We start from the raw sequence: 26,276 nt of genomic DNA, 5'->3' as shown, positions 1-26,276 counted from the left end.
TTTAATATCCAATTTAATATCGGTTGGGTATCGTTAGGCTGCTGTTTAGTTTCCTTTTTTAATTATATTGAAATGTGAATTTTTCTTTTGCATAAAAAAATAATAATAATGTGAAATAAGGATTTTATTTTTTTCAAATAAAAATATTTAAACAAGGAGTAATTTTAAAGTCGCCATGTTACGAGAAGCACAATTCCAAAAGTGGCCATTACCCTGAACACTTTCACATTTGATGTAAGTTAGTTTTTGTCAAATTTGTGTTCGGGTGGATGACCCGGTGTTTTCGCGCCATCTGCTGGCGCACAGCAACACATTCCAACATGGGCTTCCTTAGCACCGGCGAGCCACGCTTCCTTAGCAACGGCCTGATGTAAACATTGCAGTAAGCAAAATAAAAAGGAAAATCACTACAAGTGCGGCTCGTTAGGGTTGATATGTTTTCACTGTTGAAAGATACTTAACAGGCATCATGCAGCTGTTGTACTTTATGGTGGAGAGAAGGTAAACGAGTTTTTGTGGTTTTAGTTCTAAATCATGAATTGTGAAGGAATTTGACTTGGTCTCCTCACCTGCTGGGCTCTGAATATCTCTGACTAAACAGCTGGACACACACAAACAGGTGAAGAATTTCTAGTGCAGATACACATTAGTAAAAATTAGGGATGTCTAATTTTTTGTGATTAAATTTTTTATAAGTATATGTAAAATGTGTTTGCAGCATTGCAGCAGTTTTAATGTTTTATCATTGTTGTTGAGTATTAACTAAGATAGAGATTTAGTAACATTTTATTGTAATGTTTAGTAACTACAGTTACTACATCTACGTTTTCAGTTCTTTACATTTGTTGAATGTCCATAAGCCTTTGAAAATACTGTTTTTAAAGGGATCATGACAGAGAATGAGAAGCAGAAACTAACCGGAGACGAAGAAATTATAAAAGAACTGGTGAGTTTCCTTTATTGTTCCTCAACTAAATGAACTTAATGTGCAATTTGCTCTTGTGGTGTGGTTTTCTAATCTAAGCCACATGTGCTGGTATGTGCTGAAGTATCTTTGGTTTGTATGTCCTCAGTGTGTGTCCAACGGACTCTGCTATGAGAAGGTGTGTCAGGAGGGGAGTGCTGAAATGGTTCTGGCGATGTTTTTCTCTGGGTTCCCGCGCATGGTGGGTCTCTCTCTTTTCCCTAGATTGTCCAGTCTCACTATTGTTGGCCAGAGCATCAGCTCAATCCAGGGTCTGGAGTACTGCCCACTCCTCAAAGAATTATGGGTAGTGGAGTGCAAACTGAATGTAAGTTATGGAAAACATTTGGAATGTTTCTAGTTTATTTTTCTGAACATGTTTAATGGATTGGATTTCAGTGTGATTACAATATGGTTGGATCTGTCTGGTATTGTTTGTGTTTTATAGGAAATCTCTGGCCTACATAACTGTGTGCATTTGCAGAAATTATTTCTGTACGACAACAACATCCAGCAGATTACAAATCTAGAGATGCTGGTTAACCTTCACGTCCTGTGGCTTAATAAGAACGAGATCTCTGACATACAGGTTGCCGTTGTTTCTGAGATACCGTGAATTAAATTTCAAAGTATATTATATTTGTGTCTATACCTATGTTTTAAACATTGTTTTACAGGGATTGAATTCACTTGTAAACCTTAAAGAGTTGAATCTTGCTGATAATGCTGTTGAGACTCTTGGTAGGTCTACTGTAAAACACCAAATTTTTGCAATTGCATTTAAAATATGTTACCGGATACACTAATATTTAACATGTTTATTTCTAAGGTCATTGTCTGGATTCCAACATCAGTCTCCATAATCTAAACCTCTCAGGGAACAAAATCAGTTCCTTCAAGGTATGAGAAATATAGCATTATTTGACCTGCTATTTTAAAAGCTTATCATAGCAGAGCAATTTATTTTCAAGAATAAGGCATCATTCGTATTGAAATTAATTTAACAGTATTCTAAGACATATTTACTGTTGTTAAGCGAAATTTCCTGGACAAACGGGAATGCACACACTCCAGATTTATGTAGTTACTGAATACAAAGATACATTAAAAAATATTTTAAATAATAATTCATGTTTTTATTATGAGTGTGAAATTTACATTTTAGAGTAAAATCTCCTACTGTCATGGATTTATATTCACTTATGACATTGTTTTACTTACAAATTGGAAACCTCGTAAATAAAACCCATAGGGAAATAGTGGGGAAATCAATGACAAATTAGTCTTCCTGGTTTCGATGTCATGGCTGCAGCACTCTTTAGACAATGGACATTTTTTGCCTCCAAAATTTAGCTAATGTGACCGCAACTTAAGTGTTAAACTTTGAAGCAGGGCTACGTTTTTGATGCGCACATGGATGATGCCGAAATTCATGTTTTCTCTTATTAGATTGTTGATTGCCCTTTGTGTAGAGCCCATTTTGTTTGTTTGATTGTGTCCAAGATTACCAGGTAATAATTTCCTTCTGGCCTTCACACCATTATTACTGCAGGCCTGTATCTACACGCCATTATCGCGTCCTTTCTCTCCTGCTCACTATAGATCTGATTACTGTTATTTCTGTGCATGCTCTGCACTTTCCCAACTCCCCCAGAGAGACTTGATCATTTCAGGAATTGCACGATTCAAGTCTTTGCTTTTAAATTGTTATCATTATCATAATGTGGCATCTCTGCTCTCTGATGCATCCCCTATTTCCTGATGTTGCAAAAATAACAAAATATTAAAATCAAAATATCAATAACAAGCAGCATATATAGTGTAAATGAATATACCATAAAAATGGGGAAGAGTAATAGTGATGCTTGACCATGAAACGTCAATATAAAAATCATTGCAGAATGTCAGGGGGTTGTTTTTTGCACAAAATGATTTAATGTTCATGAATAGTCCTGATCTGTTAAAGAAAAAAATAATGTATGTAAAATCTGTACAACCCTTGTTTACCATATAGGAATTGACCCATCTGGCTCGACTGCCCCGTCTACGGTACCTGAGTCTGAAGGACCCTCAATCCATTCCAAACCCGCTGTGTCTGCTCTATAATTACTACATACACATCCTATATCACATGCCACACCTGCAGCGCTTGGACACATATGACATATCCAGCAAGCATATCAAAGACACTGCAGAGGTGAGAGAATCTCTATTTCATGCATCTGAGAGTGTATCTTTTGTGTTTGAGACTTATGAGAATGTGTGGTTGTGCATCAGTCCACAGTGCTGAAGAAAATGATGTATTACACCATGCGGGTACGTTGTGCACAAAGACAGTTTGATGAACTCAAAGCCAAGCTCAGGAAGCAGAGGAAAGACCAGATACAACTACCAGAGGAGAGAATACATGTGCTAACACACATGCTCAGAAATGTGAGTATATGCAGTTTGTACAAGTTTTTTTTATTATTATTATTATTATTATAATTCATATATTCATATTTAATTAAGTTGAGTCATCCTCAAATTTTTATCAGATTATTCCATATTCAACTTCTGGGGACAAATTTGGCTAATTATTTTGCAACACATTTGTGTAACAAACACATTCACCCTCTGTGAGTAGATGGAGTGTGAGCTGTCCCATGTGCAGTCTGTTGGTAAGAAGACAGGAGAACATGAAGACTTGACCTCTGACTTTGGTAATAACCCCAGTCATGAGCAGAGACTGCAGCACAAACTGGATGCTCTTAAAGACCGACTGAGATTCTGGGAGCGGCACCTGGAGGAGTGAGTGTGCATTTTTATATACGTAAACCTGTGTGCATGATTATTGTCCGGTCTTGCATATCTGTTTTTTGTTTTGTTTTGTCTCAGGGTAGAAGCATGTCACCAGCTAAATGTGTCTTTGGCCTCAGATAGAAGGGATATGATGGTGCACTTTCTGCTTTTGGAGCTGGAAACTGTGGGGAACATTCGCTTTGAGGAGGGAAACACCGGCGAACCTTGGTACCACATGTATGCATGCAAGATTTTTCGTACAGATACACATGCAGAATTTCTGATCTAGACTTTTTTCTGCTTCCTCTCTCAGGTTCACATCATGTTATGATCTCTTGCTGTCCCGTTTCTGTGCATGGGATTATAAACCTCACAACATCTCTGGCATTAAGATCAATCGAATCATTCGTATCCATAACCGAGCTCAGCGGCAACGCTTCCAGGACAAAGTACACTCTCTGCTCTGCAGACAGGAACCTTCACCGTTCTCACAGTGAGTCAGTTACACACTTGTTGTGTGTCACAGAGCCAGACGTTTATATTTATAGTCTACTTTGCATCTTAAATTTGGCCAGAGAAATGTAGTCTGACTTACATGCAAAACATATGGTCAGCTTCTTTTTGCTTTTACTCATTGTTTATAGATAGATAAATCTGGTATTAATACCAGGAAAATAGACCACACAGATTATAAATACAGATTATTATAGATAAATACAGATTATTGTAAACATGATTTTTGTCCCATGCATCGGGTATCAGTATTACGTTCATTACATGCCATTTGTGACTTGAGAGAATCTGACTGATTCAAAAAATAGATGCCGTTTGATAGTCTTTCCTTTATATTTATGAATTGATAATCCATATTCAGAGTTCATATACATTTTTAAGATCATGAGATCTGACAGCACATTGTCTGTAGTAGAGTGTGTCTGTATATGCAGTTTTACTATTTGTGTGTGTTTTTGACAGGAACTATAAACGCTGCATGGAGTATCTGTTCTACGTGCCCGATCCAGAACATTCCTGTGAAAGTGATGAGATACTTCCAATCCTAGAAAATGGTTTTAAAACTGCTGATGCATATAAGGTACAAAACCCATCAAAGCCTGGTGAGGACTGGTTATGAATTTCTGTAGTTTTTAATGGACCCACCATCTTGTACATTGATGTGTGTTTCTTGCCTTCAGGCATTAGGCAGAGAGAGAGCCATCCCCCTCTCTAACAGTGTCAGTTTGTCTGATCAACTGCGTATGACATTTATGCAGAAGAAGAGTTGCTCGACATCAGGAAGTAGCCCTGTAGATATTCTTCCCTTCAGACATGGTCTGTATTCACTCAGAGCCTTTAATTTATATTCATTTGAATGTACTGTCAGTCATTTCAACACTACTACTGGCTCCAAACATTAATACAAAAATAAAAGTTTGGGGTCAGTTTTTTTTATTTTTTAAAAAGACGTCTCAAAATGCAGTATGATCAAAAATACAGTAAACATTTTACGTTGTAAAATATTATTACAATTCAAAATAGCTGCTTTCTATTCCTGTGTTGGCAAAGCTGAAATTTCAGCAGCCATTACTCCAGCGTTCAGTATCACATGATCCTCTTAATATGCTGATTTGATGCTCAAGAAACGATTGTGCTGCTAAATATTTTCATGGAAACCATGATACATTTATTAGGATTCTATATGAATAGGAAGTACAAAATAACAGCATTTTTGATCATTTTCTCTCTAAAAAAGTGTTTGCTTTTGTGCAATTTTTTATGTTTGTAGGTCAGTTGATCATTTCTAAAGTGTTCCTGGGCCGCAGTGCTGCAGTGAAGGAGGGTCTCCCAATAGATTGTGATCTTTATCCTAAAGCAAATTCTGTTTACCTCAGTACCTGCTCTAAAGAGCAAAAGCACACAGCACAAAAAGCCCCTGGTGAGTTTGTGAACCCATCAGAGAAAAATGTCTTCAGGGCACTGGTGATCAAAGCAGTAATGTGTGTGTGCATGTGTGTTTTTGTTGATCAGACATGCTGTGTCCTTCCAGCCTGGCGGACAGCTGCGACTGTATACAGCAGCAGAAACTGTGGTACATGTTTGACAATGAAATGGTGCTCCCAGAGTACCTTGTAGACTTTGAATATGTAACACAGGTATGTGTGTTTATCAGTATTTACCCTCACACATTTACACCATTCTCTTAATCTCATACCAGAAAATAGTAATGAGTAATCAAGTCATCTTCATCTTATGAAATCTTCCTCTAGGATACATTTCAGCACTCTCCAGACTCCCCGTCTTGTTCTCATGAATCCCCAGCTGATGCCCCATCTGTGTCCCGAGCTGAGCTGGACCTGGACGAGGAGGCATTAAATATGGAACCCGTCCTGAAGCCTCACCCCAAGCTGCTCAGTCTAGATGAGAAATCCACACTGACAGTGGCCAGAGCAAACGTCCTCAGTCAGATCACAGTGAGACCTACAAATCTTAACATACACAAACCTGTATCTCTGTGATCATTTTATTGACTTATTTCCTGTCATACAGGTGCTGAATCTACATGGCAACAGTCTGAATAAACTACCTGAGATTTCTCGACTCACAGCTCTAAAGCAACTGACCCTCAGCTTCAATGAGCTCACTCATCTGGACGATATTTCACATATGGTGATGTTTCACATTCTATTCATTCATCATCTTCTAAACATGACAATATCACTAACATTTAAAGGCAGCATGCCAAAATTGTCGAAACTCAAAACTGATCCTTTTAGTACTAATTATTGGTCTTCATTCACTCTGAAAGGTACAGTATTTATGTTACAAATTACCTTTATTTTTAACCACTTGTCATAAAAAAATAAAAAACACTTTTAATGATGTTAACAATTAAATTAAGTCCTGTCATTGAATATGAATTTATGAATCGTGACTATCTTTGTTTCTCATTGTCTCTCTGTCTTTCAATCCTTTAGCCAAACTTGGAATACCTGGATGTTAGTTTTAACCATATTTCCTCTCTGGAGGGTTTGCGTGGACTTAGTCAACTCATAGAACTGGATCTTCGCTGGAATCAATTGACTCGAATCAGGGATGACATGAATGTTTTGCGTAAACACACCCCTGCCCTGCTCCGTCTGGACACACGGCACAATCCTTGGCATAGGGTAAAAGTTACCTTACATGATTGAGTTTCATATTAGACTGTAAAAAATGTGACGCATCATGACACATAAAGATTGAGCAAGGTTATATATACATTTGTAAATGTTGTTCTTTTGAACTTTCTTTTCATCAAAGAATCGTGAAAAAAATGTATCATAATTTCCACAAAAATATATTAAGCAGCACAACCATTGTCAATATTTATAATAATAAGAAAACGAAATAATTAGAATTATTTCTGAAAGTGACACTGAAGACTGGAGTAATGGCTGATGAAAATACAGCTTTTCCATTACATGAATAAATTTCATTTTAAAATATATAAACTAAAATTGTTTTCAAATAGAATATTTTACAAAACTACTGTTTTTACATATTTTTAACAAATAAATGCAGCTTTGGTGAACATAAGAGGCTTTCTTTTCAAAACGATACTTTTTTTTTAATGGTAGTAGACGGTTTCATCGGGCGCACGCGCCTGGACCTAAGTTAACTTCCGGTCTGTGTTGTGTATATCGGTCTGGCTGCAGTGCCTTCTACAAACGCAGTTAAAGTCAAGGTGATGAGTAGACTGAAGTTGGGGTCAGGTGGTTGTGCTGCGGGATGTGTTTCCCATACATTTATTTATTTTTGGAGACTCGCCACAATTTTAAAACTGATCGATTTTCAAAAAGGCTTCGCTGAATAAACATGAGTAACGTTACGTACTGCACGTTTAATAATAATAATTCCTTACATTTATATGTTTAAATATCAAAACGAGGCACAGGTGTTTTTATATCGCTGTATTTCTGAAGGAAGACTTGCGTGTTATATGCCTGATAAAGCAGCGTGTGAGCGTACCACCTCTGCTTTGTTTACAGCTGTTACTGGGGAAACCTCTATTTCTCGCGCTTTATGTCTATGGTTTAAAACATCTCCTGCTGCCAAAGAATGAATTTGCATTTTCATTAAGTCCGCCTGATCCACGCGGCAAACATATTTTGTTTGTTATCAAAAAATATCTACTTTAGAGGGACTTGGCTGTTGTTGTTGATTCTATTTGGAAGACTACCGGAAGTTAAGTTAGGTCCAAAAAACGTAACGTTTGTTTATGTTGTGGCCGTTGAAACCGTCTATACATACACACAATTCACCATTGTAATCCCCAAACCAAGTTGACCCTCCTGACATTTAAATAACTAAATTTTATGTTTATTTTTAATGTGAATAAAATTTCATTCGTTTTGCAGAACGAATGTGTGCGTGTGGTGGTTATTGGTCGACTGAAGTCTCTCACATATTTGGATGATGTTTTCGTGTTGGAGGAGGAAGCGGCTGCTGCTGTTCAAGTGGCTGCCCGATCTAGAATCAACCAGGTATGAATAATCGGAATGTTGTACTCAATGTTTGTGTCCATGTTTGACCTGGAACACGTGTGTGTTTGCAGGCATCTCTGATGACCCACTCTCGGACTGACAGTGAACGTCCCCACAGTCTGAGTTTGCTCTCTTCTGCTCACCTGCTCACACAGATCAGCCCGTCTCCATGGAAACACTCGCAAGAGCTTGAGCCAGGCTGGACCACAAAAGTATGACATATAAAATCCCATTCTCTCACACAAACAACATTTGAAAGGGTTAACTCACTCACCCTTGTCATTTCTGTGTTTGTTCTGTGAAACACAAAGAAGATGTATTGTAGAATGTTGCGCATCTTGGCATTTCCAACCAGCGGTTTTTATGAGATATATCCCAAAATTTGCATTAAAAATAGATGTATGGAAACATAGCTAATGATTACATAATTTCCTGGTAGAGCCATATCCTTAACTGATATACTTTGCCCTTTGACTTGTGTGGTCAGATCACAGCACTGAATCTTGATGGTCTGCGGTTAACCCGACTCAGTAATCTTGAACGACTGGTGAATCTTCGCTGGGCTTCATTTGACATTAATGAATTAACTCGAATTGAGGGTCTGGAACACTGTACCCTACTGGAGGAACTTTCCCTTAATAACAACAGTATTAGCAGACTGGAAGGTAGTGCTCCTTGTTTCCCTTTCTCACTCTTTTTTATTCACTCTATCAGTTTAATATAAAACCAGGGACAAAGCTGTGTAATATAACCTTCATGTTCATTGTTTGTTTGGTGTTTGGCAGGTTTGTGTGCGATGCATCGTCTGACTCGTCTGAGCATTAACAGCAACCACTTACAGTGTTTAGATGGGGATGTTTTGGACCAGTTACCCAACCTTCACTTCCTGTCTGTAGAGAACAACATCATCTCATCTCTGCATGGGCTGCAAAGGTCACGGTCCTTATTCGAGCTGTATGTCGGCAATAATGACATCAGCACCACCCGAGACATATACCACTTAAAGGTAAGGAGATTTTATAGATCTGAATATCATTTTGTGCAGTTAATGATTTTTTTAAGCCTTCATTCAAAGCACCTGTTGATGAGAATGCATGTAAAGTGCTGTAGGTTAATGTTAAAGTGAATAAAGTATGATGGTGGTGGTGATGTAGTGTCTTTTTCTCTTAGGCACTGTCTAGTTTAATTATTCTGGATCTGTATGGGAACCCCCTTGTAAACAAACTGGAGAACTACAGGATCTACATGGTTTTCCATCTTCCTTCACTCAAAGCACTGGATGGAGTAGCTGTGGTAAATATAACTGATGCTTAATATGTATAGTCTTTGTTTTCATATGTATGATACTGTTCAAAAGTTATATATCAGCGTACATTAGTACCGTACATTTATTCAGCTGCACTTTTCCATGCAATGAAAGTGAAGGGTACTGGAGGCTGACTATTGCCAGAATTTAAATTTATGGGTGAACCGTTTGGGTATTTAAGTTGTAAAAGAATATAAATGTGTTTGTGCTGTGTAGGAAACATGTGAATCAGAAACTGCTAAGGACGTGTTTGAAGGGCGGCTCAATGCAGATATGGTTGCTGAGAAGCTGGGCTATACCAACTACAGAGACCTGTCAGAACTCAACCTGCAGTCTAGCTCAGTCAAGTACATATTATTTTTCACTACAATCCTACAGTCAGAATTAAACCAGTACAGCAGAACGGGATATGTTGCTTCATGCTTTATGATTTCTGTTTTACTGTGTGTTTTAGAATGGTGGATCTTGCTCCTGCTGATTTGTTCAGTAATTTACGCAGTATTAATCTAGATCACAATAACCTCACCTCATTCAGCGGTCTCATCTTCCTGCCCAACATTAAGGTACATATGAGTTAAGGATAGAACATAAATACAACACTTATGTCTGTCTTTGTCTATGTTACTGGTTATGTATACTAACGTTATATACCAACGTCCACTATGTCTATGTACATATATATATATATATATGTATGTTTATATATATATATATGTTTTTGTTTGTGCATGTGGTCTTACAGGTGTTGTCTCTGAACTATAATCACATTGAGTCAGTTCTGCCACGTCAAAAAGTTCAGAGTCACATGAGCAACAAGCAGATTCTCCATCATAAAGTCAGTTCCAGTGGATATGGGCAGCAGAACAGCAGGCCCAGCAGGTGCTCACACACACACACACACACACACACACTCAACATTACTCTGTCATAATCTATTGTTGTGATATACTGTAGTTTCTTGTCTAACCACTAGAGAGCATCACAATTACACACAATAAGAGATTCTCTGACATTGAGTGTGTTTTTAACCAGAGAAAACTCGCAGCTTCATAGGCTGCAAGGTTTTGGGAGTAAAAGCCACATTTATTAGCAAATTGTATGTACCGCATACAGTATTAATGCTGTAAATTATACTCTTCTAGTTGACACATACCTCTACATTTGCCTCTCATTAATTTTTTCTTACATTCCTTTAAAATGTGCTTCTCCTCTCCTTCTTCTCTTTGTTTGTAGGGAGGGATTATCTGATAATCTGGAGCCTCTGATGTCCAGTTTAGAGGTTTTGCATTTAGGTTATAATGGTATATCCAACTTGATCAATCTACAAATTAGCCGACTCACTAACCTCAGAGCACTGTTTCTACAAGGTATGTAAAACCAAATTCTCTTTAAGGCAAGTCATGTTACTCAGCGTCCATCTTTGAAATGCCTCTTGGCATGCCAGTGCAGCTCCTATCTCTTTGAATGGGGAAACATCAATTTCTCCAAAACTGTTTTCCAAGGTTATGATTAAATTTAATATTTGAAATCACCAATTAAATCTGGCAACAACTGTATCATAAATGTTGTCAAGTTTGCTCAAATAGTGTTATTTTTCAGGCTAGACCAGTCCGTATGCAAGTGTAGTCCTAGGCGCACGTCTCATAATGCTTACTCTTTCTATTGCAAATTCCTTTTAATGCCATTATGGTGTTTATTTAAACTGGTTCGCAACGAAGAATGCACATGAACGCAAAAGTGGCGGGATTTATTGCATGGACCAGTCACAGTAAAACATAACCAGTCGTACCCAATCATATTGCGATGGAGGCATTGCCTCCTCTCACGTGATTTCCCCCCATTGTAAATTAATCCACAGTAAACTCACGGAATTAAAGAATCCTGAAAAATAATATTAATAGTTTTCACAAAAATATTAAGCAGAACAACTCTTTTCAACATTGATAATAATAAGAAATCTTTCTTGAGCACCAAATCAACATATTAGAATGATTTTTGAAATATCATGTAACACTGAAGCTGAAATATAAGCTTTACCACCACAGGAATAAATTACATTTAAAAGAGTTACTCCACCCCTAAAGGAATTACTCTCCGTCATGTCGTTCCAAACCCGTAAGATGGAGGGTGAGTAATTAATCACACTTTGGGCCACTTTGGGGTTGAATAACCCTTTAAAATATATTAACATGAAATTTTTATTAACTGCAATAATATTTTTCAATATTACTATTTTTGATCAAATAAATGCAGCCTGGGTGAGAATAAGAGACTTCTTTTAAAAACATTCAACGTTTAAACAACAATACATATATTCTTTAATATGATCTTCTCCAAATGTCTTCTCTTTTTCTCTAAGGGAATGATATCAGTCAGGTAGATGGATTGGATGGTCTGCAGAAATTACGTGAATTGGTTCTGGATCGAAATCGAATTAAATCTTTGAGTGAGAACTCATTCTGTGGACAGGGAGTTCTGCTGGATTTGCACTTGGCAGAGAATCGAATCCGTGAACTGAACCACCTTCAGCCTCTCACTGAGCTCCGGAGACTGTTCTTGGACATGAACAAAATACTGGTACACAATAACACCTACACAAAATACACTAAAATCGGTCTAAAATAGAGGTACACATTAAATATGTGTTTCATTCTTCACTGTAAAGCGCCACAAAGGACAAAAAACTGTGTCTTTTCCAAAATTCTGGTAGGAAGCACACTATAATTGGTTATATGCTGAAAAAAGCTGGAAACTATCTCTTTAATTTATCATATAAACAATTGTAAATCACCTCACTAATAATGAAAACATATTATCTTAACAACATCTTATGATAGATATAATCGACCATATTAACAGGATATATTTAAGTGTTGTAGGTCAGAATATATTATATATATATACAATATAGAAGCTACCAGGAGGAACACAGTTACTCTCAACCCCACTGAGAGTGTGTGTAAGTTTGAGTACTTGAGGCTCGCTTTTATTATTCACCCCTCCATTCTCATCTATCTGTATGTGTGTAGCTGCAGTTTTACTGTAATTACTAAATTACAGTAATTCAGTCACTTAGTGTGTTTGTATTAGTGTTGTTAGGCCTCTGAGAGCTCTGCCTTTTGCCTGCCCCTGAATATAGAGTAATTACAGACAGCCATTACTGCACCAGCACACCAACCCAAGGGGACAATTAAGCAGTATTTACATTGATTGAAGGTCAGAGGTGTGTGTGTGTATGTTTGTGTATGTGTGTGTTCTTGAGACTCACTGATCTTTTTGATTCACCTCCTCATTCCTTTATCATTGTGGAAATCATGACATGTTAACAAAAACTTTAATTTGATGTTCCTTGTGTCCTTTCCATTGTTTATTCCCCTCTTTATTTCCCTGTTTATTTGAAACATTTTTGTACAGTAAACATAGGAGTAAACATGACAAAAACAACTGTCAAGCTAAAAGTAATAAAATATATTAATAATCCACATATTTCAAAACTGATAATATTAAGAAATGTTTCTTCGCCAAAGATTGGAGTAATGGCTACTTAAAATCAGCTTTGCCATCACAGGAATAAATTACATAATTCTGTAAATTAAAATAGGAAATAATGATTAAATTTTTATAATATTTCAGAATATTCATGTATTTACAGTATTTTTGATCAAACAAATGCAGCCTTGGTGAGCATGAGAGACTACATTCAAAAACAACAAAAAATCCTACTACCCAAACTTTTGTGTACATAAAAATGATATGCATATAAAGCATACAATACAGCATACAATAGTCAATGTGTTTCTTTTTCTTTCTCGTGTGTCTAAATGCAGTATGTATATCAAAGCGTATTTATAACCTAATATGTCTTTTGTTTGTGTTCCAGGACATTTTAGAGCTGGAGAAACTGGAGGTGCTTCCTTCCCTCATGGAACTGTCTGTAGTGGGCAATCCAGTGAGTCACACACACACACACACACACAAACAATGCTCTAGATGGAGAGATTTCAAACCGAGACCTTGGCTCAACTGCAAACTAACCATGATTACAGATAAATCCTTATACACACACACACACACACACACACACACACACACACTCACTCTCTGGTTCTAAATAAATACAGTATGTTTTGTCCTCATTACTTAGCTTATATGGCTTATATCCCTACGACATACCAAGTGTGTGTGTGTGTTGCAGGTGGCTCGCCGGTCACTGCACAGGCCAGCAGCTGTACTGCATCTGTCTACACTGCAGGTTCTGGATGGCATGACAGTCACCCTGGAAGAAAGAACCAGAGCAGAGCTTTTAAATAATGAAGCACAGGTAGCTCACACTTACTATCCAGATTAAATGAATGGATCAGATACAACTTATACTCCAGAGACAGTTACCTTGTGCATGTGTGTAGGGTTCTAGTTCAGGTGGTGAAGTGACTTTACCCGGTTTGGTACCATTGGTGACCCGACCGGCTCCTTTAAGAGGTGCAGGAATGCACTCACTCATACCTGATCAGCAAGACGACACACATGATACCAGCAGATGTACGTAAGCATACAGTACAGACACACACCAGATGTGTGTTAAACGCAAATGCACACCATGAATACATGTTTGTGTGTGTTTTTTTAGATAGGAAGCAGAAAGCGGTTGTCTCTCTCTTGCGTGGAGTTCAGAGTGACTTCAACTTCAGGCAGATCAGAGGATCCAGCCACTACATGACAGCGTTACAGCAGACCGGATACAGAGTTCTCTCCACTTTCCCTAACACTGATCCTGAGACCAGGTCTGTACATACACACACGCATAAACAGTATAGGTCTTTATGCGATGTTGAAGGATAAAAAGTATATTAACCCTCATGTCGTGTTCTTGTCATTTTACATGGAGAGGATTTTCTTTTCCTAAGAAAGCTAGTTAATGTTGTCGCATTGGACTAAAACTTACTGACTTCACTCACACAGAGTATAACAACTTCCCGAAACCACAACTTCTTTATTTGCTAAATATGTTTTTTTTTATAATTTTTGAACTGATTGGTCCTGGTCCTCCTCATTTTTTTAATTTTATGCACCTCCGTTTTTAAGTGAATATTGCTGAAATTATCCACAAATAATGCTTTTTCACTCAAATGCATAAGCTTCGATCAATGAAGCCTATGACCAGTCAGTTCCAAAAAGAAACACAAAACCTGTGCTAATTGACAGAAAGCAAGTTTACAACAAGATTGAATCCAAGGATAATTTACAATTTTATGATTTACAAGCCATTTTTAAATGGTTGGTCATTTTTGACTGTGAACACCAGATTAGGTATAGGATTTTCAGCCCAGCACAAGGGGTAATCTTGATATTCTCCACAGGTACAAGTGTCACAGTGTACCCAGACCTCCTCCTCCTCCTCCTCTGTAACAAAAAGTCATAGATGCACTATGTGTGTCATGAATTTCAGCTTTGGCCTTGTGTGTTGTTGTTCATCTTTGGATCTTAGATCGAACTTAAACTGACAATTTATTTATCTGGAATTGTGTCAATATCAAAAGACATTAAATGTATATTTTCTATTCAAGACTTTGAGTGGTGTCCTTTATTTTAAGTCTTTGTCCTTGCAACATTCTCACTTTTCATGAGGTTTGGTTTTATTATATATATATATATTTTATTTTTTTATTTTTATTTTTTTTGATAGTTATGAAAAATAAATAAATAATAATCTTTTTTGGAAACTCAAATGTTTTGGCCTTTAGTTGCAAAACCTTTCTATTGAGGGGTCCCAGAGGGCTAGTTTTTTTTTTTTATTTATTCTTAGCCTCATTGGAACTGGTTGGAACATATAAACATTAAAATTTCAAAGTACTTAAAATATTTTATTCTGACATTTGTTCTCAATTTACTTTTTAGAATAATAATTAATATTAACTTTTTAATGTATTCTATAGATAATAATAATAAATTATTTGTTTTATTATTATTGTTGTTGTTAGTATAATACCTAATTGTACACAAGCATAATAATAATAATTTTTATAGAATAATGAAATGTTTACATTTGTACTTGATTCTTAAGGAAAACCATTTCCTGCTAATTTATAATACTCACACATACACACTATCAACTATTGCCAGCTTTACACCTCTGTGTCTGTTTTTTTTTTTTGTTATTTTTTATGACAAACACATCTCACGCGGTTCAGAGTTTTGCCATCATCTTTTCTCTAAGAAATAAAAGCCCACTCTGGGGTGGAATAGTTCTCGTTACAGCTATGGCAAACAGTGATTTGTGTCAGACTGTGACACTGAAAAGAGAGCAGAGGTTTTAATCTGATGTGTTTATTTTCAGCGGGCTGTATTATGGGGGCAGTTTAGCAGCACATCTGAAAATCCAATGCCTGGAGAAATTCAAAGGCAATCACACACATAATGTGTTGAGTAAAAACCTGTTATCACAGCTCAAGGTAATTTTCTTCCTGTTTTCCTGTGGAGTATAATGGTGGGGGGTTGCAAAAGGAGAAAGACACAGAGAGAGAGAACCAAATCTAACAGAATAAAAGAAGATATATTAAAATGTGGAGAAAATGAGAAAGGAAAGCCAGAGTGAATGCTGTTGAATTTAATGGTGGACCTGCTGTGGAAATAACACAGAGCACAGTGAGTGCGTTGTCCAAGCAGTGTTCAAAGGAATACAGAGATACGTATGAACGTCTTGCAGCAGGAACATTACTTTTTTTTTTATCTGTTGATGTGTCTTTTACTGTCAGACTTGAAAATAGTTCATTATAATTACATTAATTTTAGCTCACTTAAAAAAAATAATAATAATCTGTGTCTGATTGCATAACTTATTTTTGATTTGGTTTATACATGTTGACATTTCCCTATGTCTAATTAGCCTATAGTAGATAAAATAATCAACAGATAAAAGATGAAAATCACATTAGTTACCTTTCTTTTATCATAATCTTCACATTTAAATAAGAATAGGGTTCATTTAATTAATTTAATTAATATTTATTTTTATATTAAATGTTTAATTAAATTGATAATTAAAGTTAATATTCTTCACATTGTGCAAACAGTCAAATATAAATGCCAGAGCTTGAGCATTTGCAATAGCAATACCTCTTTAATTTACAACACGCGCATATTATTTTTTCAAAAGGCTCCTGCATAACAAGAATGACCTTGTTAATAGTTTTGCCAGCATACCATTTGCAGTTTTGACATTTTATATTTTTATGTCTAATTCCGTGTGAAGAAAAATAAATGTCTGTACGTAAACACATAACCGTGTGTGTCGTGTAGCGCCGCCCTTCAGGCCGTGTTGCCCAACTGCAGCATCAGCAGAAGCGATGATGGATGGCGGGTTCGTTTTATCCCCACACAAACCTTATACTCACCCTTCTAACACCTCTCCAGCTTTCTCATTTAAAGGTATGTGTTGTTAAAATCAGAAAAGTCTGTTTCTATTTAATTTTTTGCCATGTGAAAAAAACCGACTTCACACCAGAACAGGAGCAGCTAACGCTAGCCGCGCTAACCAGTTTATAGCCACTTTCACGCCTCTGTCCTTTGTCTGCTGTGTTTGGAAGAAACCAAGACGATGTTATAATGTCATAAGATGTAAGAGCTGTTTGTTTGGTTATTGTAATGGTCTGTAAACCGGTTGTCACGTTAATGTTTGTCTCTTGTTGTCATAGCTGCAGTGTTAGCATGTGAACAGATCACAGGATACAAATCAACAAGACTGCATTAAAAACGTAAACCTGAGGATTATAGACACAAATCAAAGGATGAGAGTACGTCATTCACAGGATAACCCCGTGAAGTCACTGGTTTGATGCTGATTGACTCCGCAACAATCAACCTGTGTTTATGCTGTGTTTATTTTGGCTATCATCATCTCTGCTTATTTTGTTCGGGTAACATCAACAAACAGGTAAACTGGGAATCAGATGTAAAAATACACAGATGCTCTGAGGTTATATCCTGTGGTTATTATTATTTTACCACGTGAATATGTTTAAAAAATAATTAAATTAAATAATTAAAACTTTGTATCTGATATCTGTCAGGGTACTTCCCCAGTTGATTTTTTACAAGATTATTTTTGTATTTAACTGAAATAGTGTATGAAGGTATTTAAAAAAAAAAAAAAATATATATATATATATATAAGATAAATAAATATGCAAATTATTAATTCTATAATTAAATATACACAAACTTTCATACATTTCCAAAGCTGATATCTTGAACCCAGATTTATAAATTCTTGTTTTAGGTTGTTGGCATAATAGAGTTAGCCTAAAGGTTTTACAGATGGGATTTTGGATCTCTCTCTTTTTTTCTCACTCCCTAAATCAGAAAATACGATCAGCAGCCAGATTTTCCTTTTGGTATTACATGAAACAGTTGAAGATAATATGAGCAAACACCTCTGTAAGAAACTTCAGAATATAGATATAGGAATTCTGAAATATTTATAGTAAATTAATATATTTAGTATTGTGTATGTATACACTTCTGTAAAAAAATCCCAAATGAAGATTATTTTATACATATTCTAGTCATTAAATGTTAAAGACATGCAATACACTGCCACTCCATCTATGTCCTATGAAATAATAGTGTAAATTGTAATATTGTTTGTGTGTTCCAGTGAATCAGTGTCAGCGGGGCATGTATGCGTGTTCCAGAGCAGCTGGGAGGAGATGACCGAGTCTGTCCCTCCCGTGCTGCATTCATCATCATGGGGCCTGATGTGCCTCTGCTCAATGATTACAAGCAGGAGTTTGTCTGGAAGCGTTTCCCGCAGACTCTCTTGGGGGGGCCGAGGCTGAAACTCGGCTACTGTGCCCCGCCGTATGTCTATGTGCACCAGCTGGTGTTATTTCTGACACCATGGCTGTTGGGAGGCATCGGGACCCTCCTGTACCAGCTGAGGGTGCTGGATGAAGCCTTTGCAGGTGTTGTTTCCGGTGTGCTCATGCTGGGTGTTGGTGCCACCCTCCAGGGACTGGCACGGTGTATGGCACACAGGACCGGAGTGGTACAAAGGCTGCCTGCTGCCAATAACATCCTTGCAGATGAGGAGGAGGTGGAGTTTACTCACTGTGTGGCTCCTGAGACGGTACATTTTGTGGTGCCTGGGAAGAAGTTTATGGGTAATGTAGTTTTGCACACGTTTCTTGCTGGAGCACTATGTGGGTTGTCCACATGGTACCTGCTGCCAGACAGACTGAGCGGCCTGTATGGGCACACGGGTGCAGGACTTGGAGCTGTCGTGCCTTTGTTTGCCCTGAGCTGGGTGACTGTCTGTATTGGGGAGTATTCGCTCATCGTCAACACGGCTACAGAAACAGCCACATTTCAGCCGCAGGACACATACGAGATCACGCCGCTCACCAGACCACTCTACATACTCGCCTTCATTACCGTGGACCTGGCTCTAAGGTACAAATCCCACAATTCACCACTACTCCCTAACAGCATTATAGGTCGATGACAAAGAAGTCTGTCCATGATAAAGATAGGGAAACAACCATTTGAAAAAAAATCTATTTTAATTTATTTGAAGTCTTAGAAATCTATTCTTTGTTATTCATGTTGTTTTAAAAAAAAAAAAAAAAAAAATGTTTTTGGAGGTAGTCTGTTCACAATTTTCAAGATACAGTTACATTAAATAACATTTAAAAATAGCAGCTCTTGTAAACATCAAGTAAAAAGTGATAGCATATATTCCTGGAATATATATATAAAAAATGTAATATAGATATTTCATTTTGATATATTTGTAACATTATACATGCCTTTAATGTCACTTGTTATCAATTTATTGCTTCCTTAATATTAATTACTGAATATTAAATGTATTTTAGAAAATTGAACTAACCTCAAGCTTTTGAATGATATTGTATATCAAACCTATATTTTCCAGAGATCTAGCCTAATTTCCCAAACTACATTAGACTTTTATTTTCAAGATTTGTTCTTTTCATAAGGTTTTCCTTTCATGACAATCTTTGTCTCTCAAGAAATGTTAAAATCAATATTTATTCTGAAATTCAAAATGCTCAGACATAGAAGAGGTGTATTTAATTAATTGTATGTTTGAATTATATTCGTATTGTTTCTTTAAGTAAATTAATAGATTCCAGACAAAAAGTATCTTGCATCTTGTCAGTGATCCATATGCTGAATGTTAGGAGCCTTAACTTGAAACCTGGCATTGTGTATTGCAAATATTAATGGCTCTTAGAGAAATTGCCTGTGATGTTCCTCAGTAAGTCGCTTTGGATAAAAGCATCTGCTAAATAAATGTAAATGCTGAGATTAATTTGAGTGTTTTCTTTGAGACCGTTGTTATATAACCTAAACTTATAAGGATTGTATGAGTATGAATGTCAAGAGTCATTGCTGAGCCTGACATATTCTTCTCCTGGATCTCAAGTCTCTCTCTCTTTCCTCTAAGGTTTTCAGGTTCTGGTGTGGTAGAATTGCAGGTAGCAGCTCAGGTGCTTCACATATTGTTTGTGGCTCTGCCGGTGCTTTGGGCTCTGGGAATGCTCTCGCCGCTGGACGCTCTTCTGCTCTGGGCCATGGAACAGACCTTAGTGCATGGCTTGGGTGGGTCAGCCATGTCCACCAACATCAGGTGAGCAATAAATCTGATCTCATACTGTATAACCAGACTAATTAAGTTTTGTTTACATTGCAATCCTTTCTGGTAAAGGCTTGTGCTCTTTAATCAGACTTCTATTGTGTAAAAGTCAAGTGTGCGATCCCTTTAACTGTTAACTACTTCTGCTTTTCTTTTTTTTTTCTTTTTTTCAGGCTCTTGGTGATGTTTCTGTCATCTGTGTGTGTTGCCACCTGTACCTTCTTCATTCCCTCCTCATTGGGTGTGGTTCTGTTCACTGTTGCAATGGGTTATCTCTTCAGCCAGGACCTGACCCAACTGCTGGTGCTGGTGAAGGGCACATCTCCGACCTTAGGTCTGGGCTGGTGGGGACTTCCTCTTTCCCTGATGTTCATTATAGGAGCTTTGACTGAGGCTGGACTCCTTCATCAGCTTTACTTCATCAACTCGGGGAATCTAACGTCTGTAGAGCACTGGGAGTATTCTATTGTACCCCTAAGCCCACAGGAGGTAGTCGGCTGGATCCTTATAGCTCTGTTTCTTCTCACTCGTCTGCTGAGAGAGCTTCAGGGGGCATGCGTGCTGGGAGGTGCCATGGTCAACCCACTGTACCCCAAACGGGTCATGACTGCCCAGGCTTTCAGGCAGAAGACCAGAGGTCTGCGTGTCGCAGGGATCATCCGGAGGATCCTGTTGAACCTCGGTGAGGAGATGCTTGTACTGTACCAATCCCAAAAAAATCCTTAGTCTTTCTATTTATCTGTATAGTCTGTTACAGGGAGATGCTGACTTGGCGTGGATAACACGTATGGATGCATGATATATCAATGCTACCTTGGTTATTTGTTTCATTATCACAGTTTTTTTTTTTTGATGTATCGCTATTTGTCAGTATTGGGAATTTTACAATAAATATTTGTGCATGCCCTTAAAAATGTAATTGTCTTTTTTTTATCATTTAACATTCACTGAATCTTAAAAAATGTTTCATAATAATGAAAAATAAAATATTACTTAATTAAATATTATTGTTTAGCAATTCTTTAGCAAGTCTCAAAAGGAATAACATACTGTACATTGAAATATTGTGTAAAATTTTGTAGCAATTTGAATTATGGATTTTAGTTTTTACTGCTTTTTCATATTATAATTTTTTTTTATGTATATACATATATATATTTCATTGGTTTATCAGTACTGATGAGAACTTTTATATTGGTGCATCTCTCCCAATGCATAATTCTGTTATGTGTGCATTTAATGTGAATTTTCATATTTGACTTCACAGTGAGTCCATTGGCGATGATTGCGTTTTTGTCTGTGGATGAATCTCTAGAGAAAGTGCACACGGCCTCCCTCGCCATTGGCTTCACACGCGCATTCAGGATGGTATGAAAGTTTATTGTTACACATTTTTGAAGCATTATGAGGACATGAACAGCACTCTTTCACCATAATACCACCTTGATCTTTGGCCGCTGACTCTTTGACCTATGTACGGCAGGTGTGGCAGAGCTCTGAGGATGCTTTGCTGCAGATGGTGTTGGTGGTGATCATCAGACTTGCAGGGGGGCACAGAGTCGCATGCTGGAATGACTTGGGCACTACAGTGCAGCTGATACTGGTGAGCCAAACCTAACTTATGCATTTACTGTAATAAAATTGCCGGGATATTTGAATAATAACACTTTTCTTATCTATCCCCATTTCTGGCAGGTCTCTCTAGTTGTGAATCGTATATCTCAGTTTGTATGTAAGCTGAGTTTTGCCCTTACCGTGTTGATCACATCCTGGACGGAGAGTAAACAGCGTCGTCAGTCGGCAGGAAATCTGCTAGCACTCAATGCTGCTCTGTTCCCAGTTTTGCTAGGTGTTGTGGCTCTCTCTGCCCTTCTATCTGCCCCTCTCCTTCCTCTCTTCACACTACCTGTGTTCCTGGTGGGATTCCCCAGGCCGCTGCGCTCGTGGCCAGGCACCCCAGGCACCGCCTGCCCTTGCCCAGATTCTGTATATTACCAGCAGCTCTGCAAAAGACTTGCATCTGCTATCAGACCTGCATTTGCTAATGGTGCATTTGGTGAGTGAGACCAACTGAGAAACATCTTTACACTTTAGCATAGTCTCAGCTCAGAATCATTTTTTTTTAATGTTCCTCTAGCTCAAACATTAGAGCATAGCGCTAACAATGCCAAAGCATATGGGTATGTTAAGTCACTTTGGAAAAAAAGATGCATTAAATTGGCCCAAAGTTACAGTTTACATTACTCCCACCCAAATATTTTATTATGTTCTTTTCTATTCATCAAATAATCCTAAAATAATTATCATGGTTTCCAACTAAAAACATATATTTTTAATATGTATTTTGGATAATATGGCTATATGTGGCCTTGTGTATGTACGGTGTATGTGGGTGCGTAAATGTCTCATATAGACCATGAGCTATGGAAAGGCGCTATATATAAAACTTTTTCTTCTTCTTCTTCCCAGTATTAAGCAGCACAACTGTTTTTAAGATTGCTAATAATAATGTTATTTGAGCACGAAATCAGCATATAAGAATGATTTCTGAAGGATCATGTGACACTGAAGACTGGAGTAATGACTCATGAAAATTCGGCTTTGCCATCACAAGACAAAATAGCATTTTTAAAGTATATTACAATGCAGAAATTAACCATTTAAATTGTCACACAATTTCACAATACTACTGAACATAGGGGGCTTCTTAGAAATAGATTAAAAAAAAAACCTTAACAGCCCCAAACTTAAATAGAAGTGTAAATGTAAATACTTGCTAAGACAAGCTGCCAAATTAAGATAAATGATATAAAATGTATTGTATAGACATTAAAGAAAGTGGATTTAGAAGCCAATGGCCTTTGCTGTGCGTTTTTATTATTGCTGTAATGTACAGGTTAAAGAACATTATTAAAGCTGCAATCAATAATTTTTTGGTGCTCTAGCGCCAAACAACAGAACTGCTTGCATCTTGTGGAAGAACATTGTAGCCGGAGCTACTTCTCTATGTTTTTGTCTATGACGAATCATGCAGGTACTGGGCTACTCCACAGCGGTTACACAAGTACCAGTCTGAAATAGTCCAAATATAACAACTTATTATAGGTGTACCGTAGTGATTTAGGATAAGGCAAAAACACAGTTTGGAAAATGGGTTCAAGATGTACTCGCTTATTATATTAATTTTGTAAAATTTGAACACAAAAAAAGTTACAGACTGCAGCTTTAAATAATAACTTAAAAAAAAAAGCAATTACTTTGTTACATTTTATCTAATATCCATGCTGCACTTCAAGCTGAATTTTCTATAACTTTTTTTTTAATTTTTTTTTACCTGGTTGCAGGTCCCTGTACTCCAGGGTCTCATTACCTTGGCCGCTTCCAGGGTCGTCTTCTTTGGATCTCTGTTCTAGAAAGGGGCTACGGCTATTGCACTATTAACATTAAGGTATACTTGCTTTCTTGCCTTTGCATTTTTTAATCTACAGAACAGCAGTTTTATTATTCTTCTTTGTGTGTCATTTCTCATTACCTGTCATGTTTCACCACAGGGTTTGGAACTACAGGAGACATCATGCCACACGGTGGAGGCTCGGCGTGTGGATGAGGTTTTTGAAGGAGCGTTTGATCATGTAGAACGGCCTGGCCAGTGTTTCCGACTATTGAACCCTCACTGGGGTAACGTTCTGACACCCTGCTCTTTGTTGCCCGTCAGGGTTTACTCTGACGCCCAGAACGTTCTAACAGGAATCATTGACTCCCCTGATCACCTGCGTCAGCTCAACTCTGACTTCCTTAAAACATTTGTCTGGGTTTTATTGCGTCACTGTGTACAGGAATTGACACGTGGTGCTCAGCGAACAAAAGGTCATTCACTACAGACCTCTGGACGCAAGTCGCAAAGCTCTCAGCTTGCCGTGCCCTCAGAGCCAGGTCCGGCTGTGGTTAAAGTTGACATGGACACTCATATTCGTCCTGAGTCCTCCTCATCCTCTCGCTTGAGGGGGCAAGAAAGCTCCAGCCTTTCATCCTTTGCAGATTGGTCTGACGAGGATGATCTATTTGGTCCAGTCCCGGTACGGGGGCCGATAAGAATGATGGTACGGACAGATGAAGGACAGACCGAGTTAGGGTTGGGAGTGTCTCTTCCAGGTTCTGTAGAAATCCACAGCCTGTACGAGAGCATGGCTCTGTCTTCTCTCCCCACCCTTAGACCTCTGGGTCTGGGTTTGGGGCTTGGCCTGCCCATTGTAGATAAAGGGAAAGATAACGTCCCTTCACTCACTTCGACTACTGTCCCGAGCAACCCCCAGCCTCTCCACTTCACAAGCCCTCACTCAGAGCTCTTCTCTCTGCCTGCAGAATGGCAGACTGCCCAGTTGGCTTCCTCCAAACTCCAGGTTCTGCGACCCTGCTTCCCAGAGGCTTGGTTCTGCTTTTGTTTGTCCCAGCTGGTGGTGGAAAGTTTCGGGGAGGGAGACATTGAGCAGGTGACATTGGGTTTGCAGGAGGATCGTGACCTGCGGGAGCTTTATACCCAGGTGGTGCTGTCATGCTGTGTGGCACTGGGGGCAGATGCTCAGGTGTTCAGCCCCAATCTGCTGTTCAGGCTGTACTGTGGGGACGGCCCCTGGACCGAGGGACTCGAGTGGCTCAGAGCCAATAAAGAGCTGCATCAGCTCACACTCAGGGCCTTTAGGTAAGATTCACCACGTTTTCCTTAAAAAAAAAAAATGGCCTAGATTTTCTTGTTTATTTAATATGTGACAGGTGTTGTATTTTTCTGTGTGTGCAGGTACAGTGTAAAACTCTTGGTAGACCAAGCATCTCTTGGACCAGTAGAGAGTCTTGATGAGCTCTACACAACTTTGCAGGATTACCATGACAACTGGTTCATTGGCCTGGTAACAGACCGCATTTGGCAAGACAGTGTTGCACAAGAGAAGCCCTTCCTGTTCTCTCTCGGACACGATCTCACCATGGTAAACACCACATTTACTGGAACGTAACCACTGCTACCGAACACTCGTATCTAGTTGTAAAACACTAAAAGCATCTCTTCGGAGTAATTCTACTAATATAATTACAATTTAATAACGGAAATCTTCAAATGAATACTTATATAATATAATATATATATATCATGCATTTGTGGTTAAGATAGTGAAATTCACATTAAGCATTTGACAAATTATATATATATATATATAATTTTTTTTTTTTTCATATAAAATTGATAGAATTTTAACATTGTCTGTTACATGAAAATTACTATATGCTTGTCTGTATTGACAAGAATTTAAATAGGTCTATCCCTAATCTTTTTCAGGCATTCTTATTTCCCTTGAGTTTATAAATTTAATTTAACATAAAAAAGATCCAAATTATCACTTACAGTTTCATAGTATTTTCTGTGTTTTTCATAGGGGACATATACGAGCCGTGTGTTGTCCCTGCAGGAGAATCTAGTCCAGGTGGGAGCTTTGAATGAGGAGGGTGTGAGAGGCCAGTGGGCCAACCTGTCATGGGAGCTACTATATGCCACTAATGACGACGAGGAGCGCTACAGCATTCAGGCACATCCTGTGATGCTGAGGAACCTAACTGTTCAAGCAGCTGATCCACCCCTGGGATACCCCATCTATTCATCCCCACCCATCCATTTATGCTGCTTATGATAAGTGTTTATGGGTGTTTTCCCACACCCCTTCAGAGATCATGACACACAGGGATGCTACCAGCAAGTGAATTTCACAGAAGTTTTTGCATTTCATTTAGTCTTCATTCAGGGTACAGTAAACAATTTTAATAAAAAGTAGTAAGCATTTAAAATCGTTACTGTTTTAGTGACATTTGAAAGAAGTGCATGAATTTATTAATGTTAAAATCCTCTCCACACAATAATACTGTAAACTCATTGAGACACAGAGCCCAGTTTAAATTTGTTCTCTGTAAAGTGTGCCGTTTTCTTAATAATGAACCCTTGGGTGTCCCTGACTGAATCTCACCTCACACTGCTACCATTTCACATTTTTGTTTTATTTCTTGTTA

General features: G+C 37.9%; 2 protein-coding genes across 7 annotated transcripts; both read left to right on the top strand.

Moving 5' to 3' along the window:
* The first annotated feature begins 328 nt into the window (after positions 1-328).
* On the top strand, positions 329-15,134 carry lrrc9 (leucine rich repeat containing 9). Of its 3 annotated transcripts, none has more exons than XM_059566048.1 (33): positions 332-619; positions 885-946; positions 1,074-1,292; positions 1,413-1,553; positions 1,642-1,705; positions 1,794-1,864; positions 2,979-3,161; positions 3,242-3,397; positions 3,591-3,754; positions 3,842-3,982; positions 4,059-4,238; positions 4,721-4,838; positions 4,939-5,074; positions 5,529-5,678; positions 5,771-5,895; positions 6,010-6,213; positions 6,290-6,409; positions 6,718-6,909; positions 8,140-8,265; positions 8,337-8,477; positions 8,753-8,930; positions 9,051-9,271; positions 9,436-9,558; positions 9,788-9,918; positions 10,026-10,134; positions 10,314-10,450; positions 10,805-10,938; positions 11,931-12,148; positions 13,452-13,520; positions 13,767-13,892; positions 13,978-14,110; positions 14,199-14,352; positions 14,929-15,134. In XM_059566048.1, the coding sequence occupies exons 2-33, from the start codon at positions 890-892 to the stop codon at positions 14,975-14,977; spliced, it is 4,470 nt and encodes a 1,489-aa protein (XP_059422031.1). In that variant the 5' UTR covers positions 332-619; positions 885-889; the 3' UTR covers positions 14,978-15,134. The 3 variants fall into 3 exon arrangements, with proteins under 3 accessions (XP_059422033.1, XP_059422031.1, XP_059422032.1); XM_059566049.1 differs by having other exon boundaries at positions 334-619; positions 3,842-3,973; XM_059566050.1 differs by lacking the exon at positions 14,929-15,134 and having other exon boundaries at positions 329-619; positions 14,203-14,330.
* Positions 15,135-16,814: 1,680 nt separating this feature from the next.
* Positions 16,815-26,201, top strand: pcnx4 (pecanex 4). Of its 4 annotated transcripts, none has more exons than XM_059566042.1 (11): positions 16,815-17,005; positions 18,233-19,018; positions 20,037-20,219; positions 20,399-20,907; positions 21,493-21,593; positions 21,709-21,828; positions 21,921-22,281; positions 23,570-23,673; positions 23,777-24,924; positions 25,021-25,207; positions 25,685-26,201. In XM_059566042.1, the coding sequence occupies exons 2-11, from the start codon at positions 18,249-18,251 to the stop codon at positions 25,901-25,903; spliced, it is 3,702 nt and encodes a 1,233-aa protein (XP_059422025.1). In that variant the 5' UTR covers positions 16,815-17,005; positions 18,233-18,248; the 3' UTR covers positions 25,904-26,201. The 4 variants fall into 4 exon arrangements, with proteins under 4 accessions (XP_059422025.1, XP_059422022.1, XP_059422024.1 ...); XM_059566039.1 differs by having other exon boundaries at positions 16,819-17,005; positions 25,652-26,201; XM_059566041.1 differs by lacking the exon at positions 16,815-17,005 and adding an exon at positions 17,099-17,185 and having other exon boundaries at positions 18,225-19,018; positions 25,652-26,201.
* Positions 26,202-26,276: the final 75 nt, after the last annotated feature.

The sequence above is a fragment of the Carassius carassius genome, chromosome 14 (genome assembly GCF_963082965.1).
Source record: "Carassius carassius chromosome 14, fCarCar2.1, whole genome shotgun sequence".
NCBI lineage: Eukaryota > Metazoa > Chordata > Actinopteri > Cypriniformes > Cyprinidae > Carassius > Carassius carassius.
The sequence above is the reverse complement of the archived record's forward strand: the minus strand, read 5'-3'. Positions and strand labels throughout refer to the sequence as shown.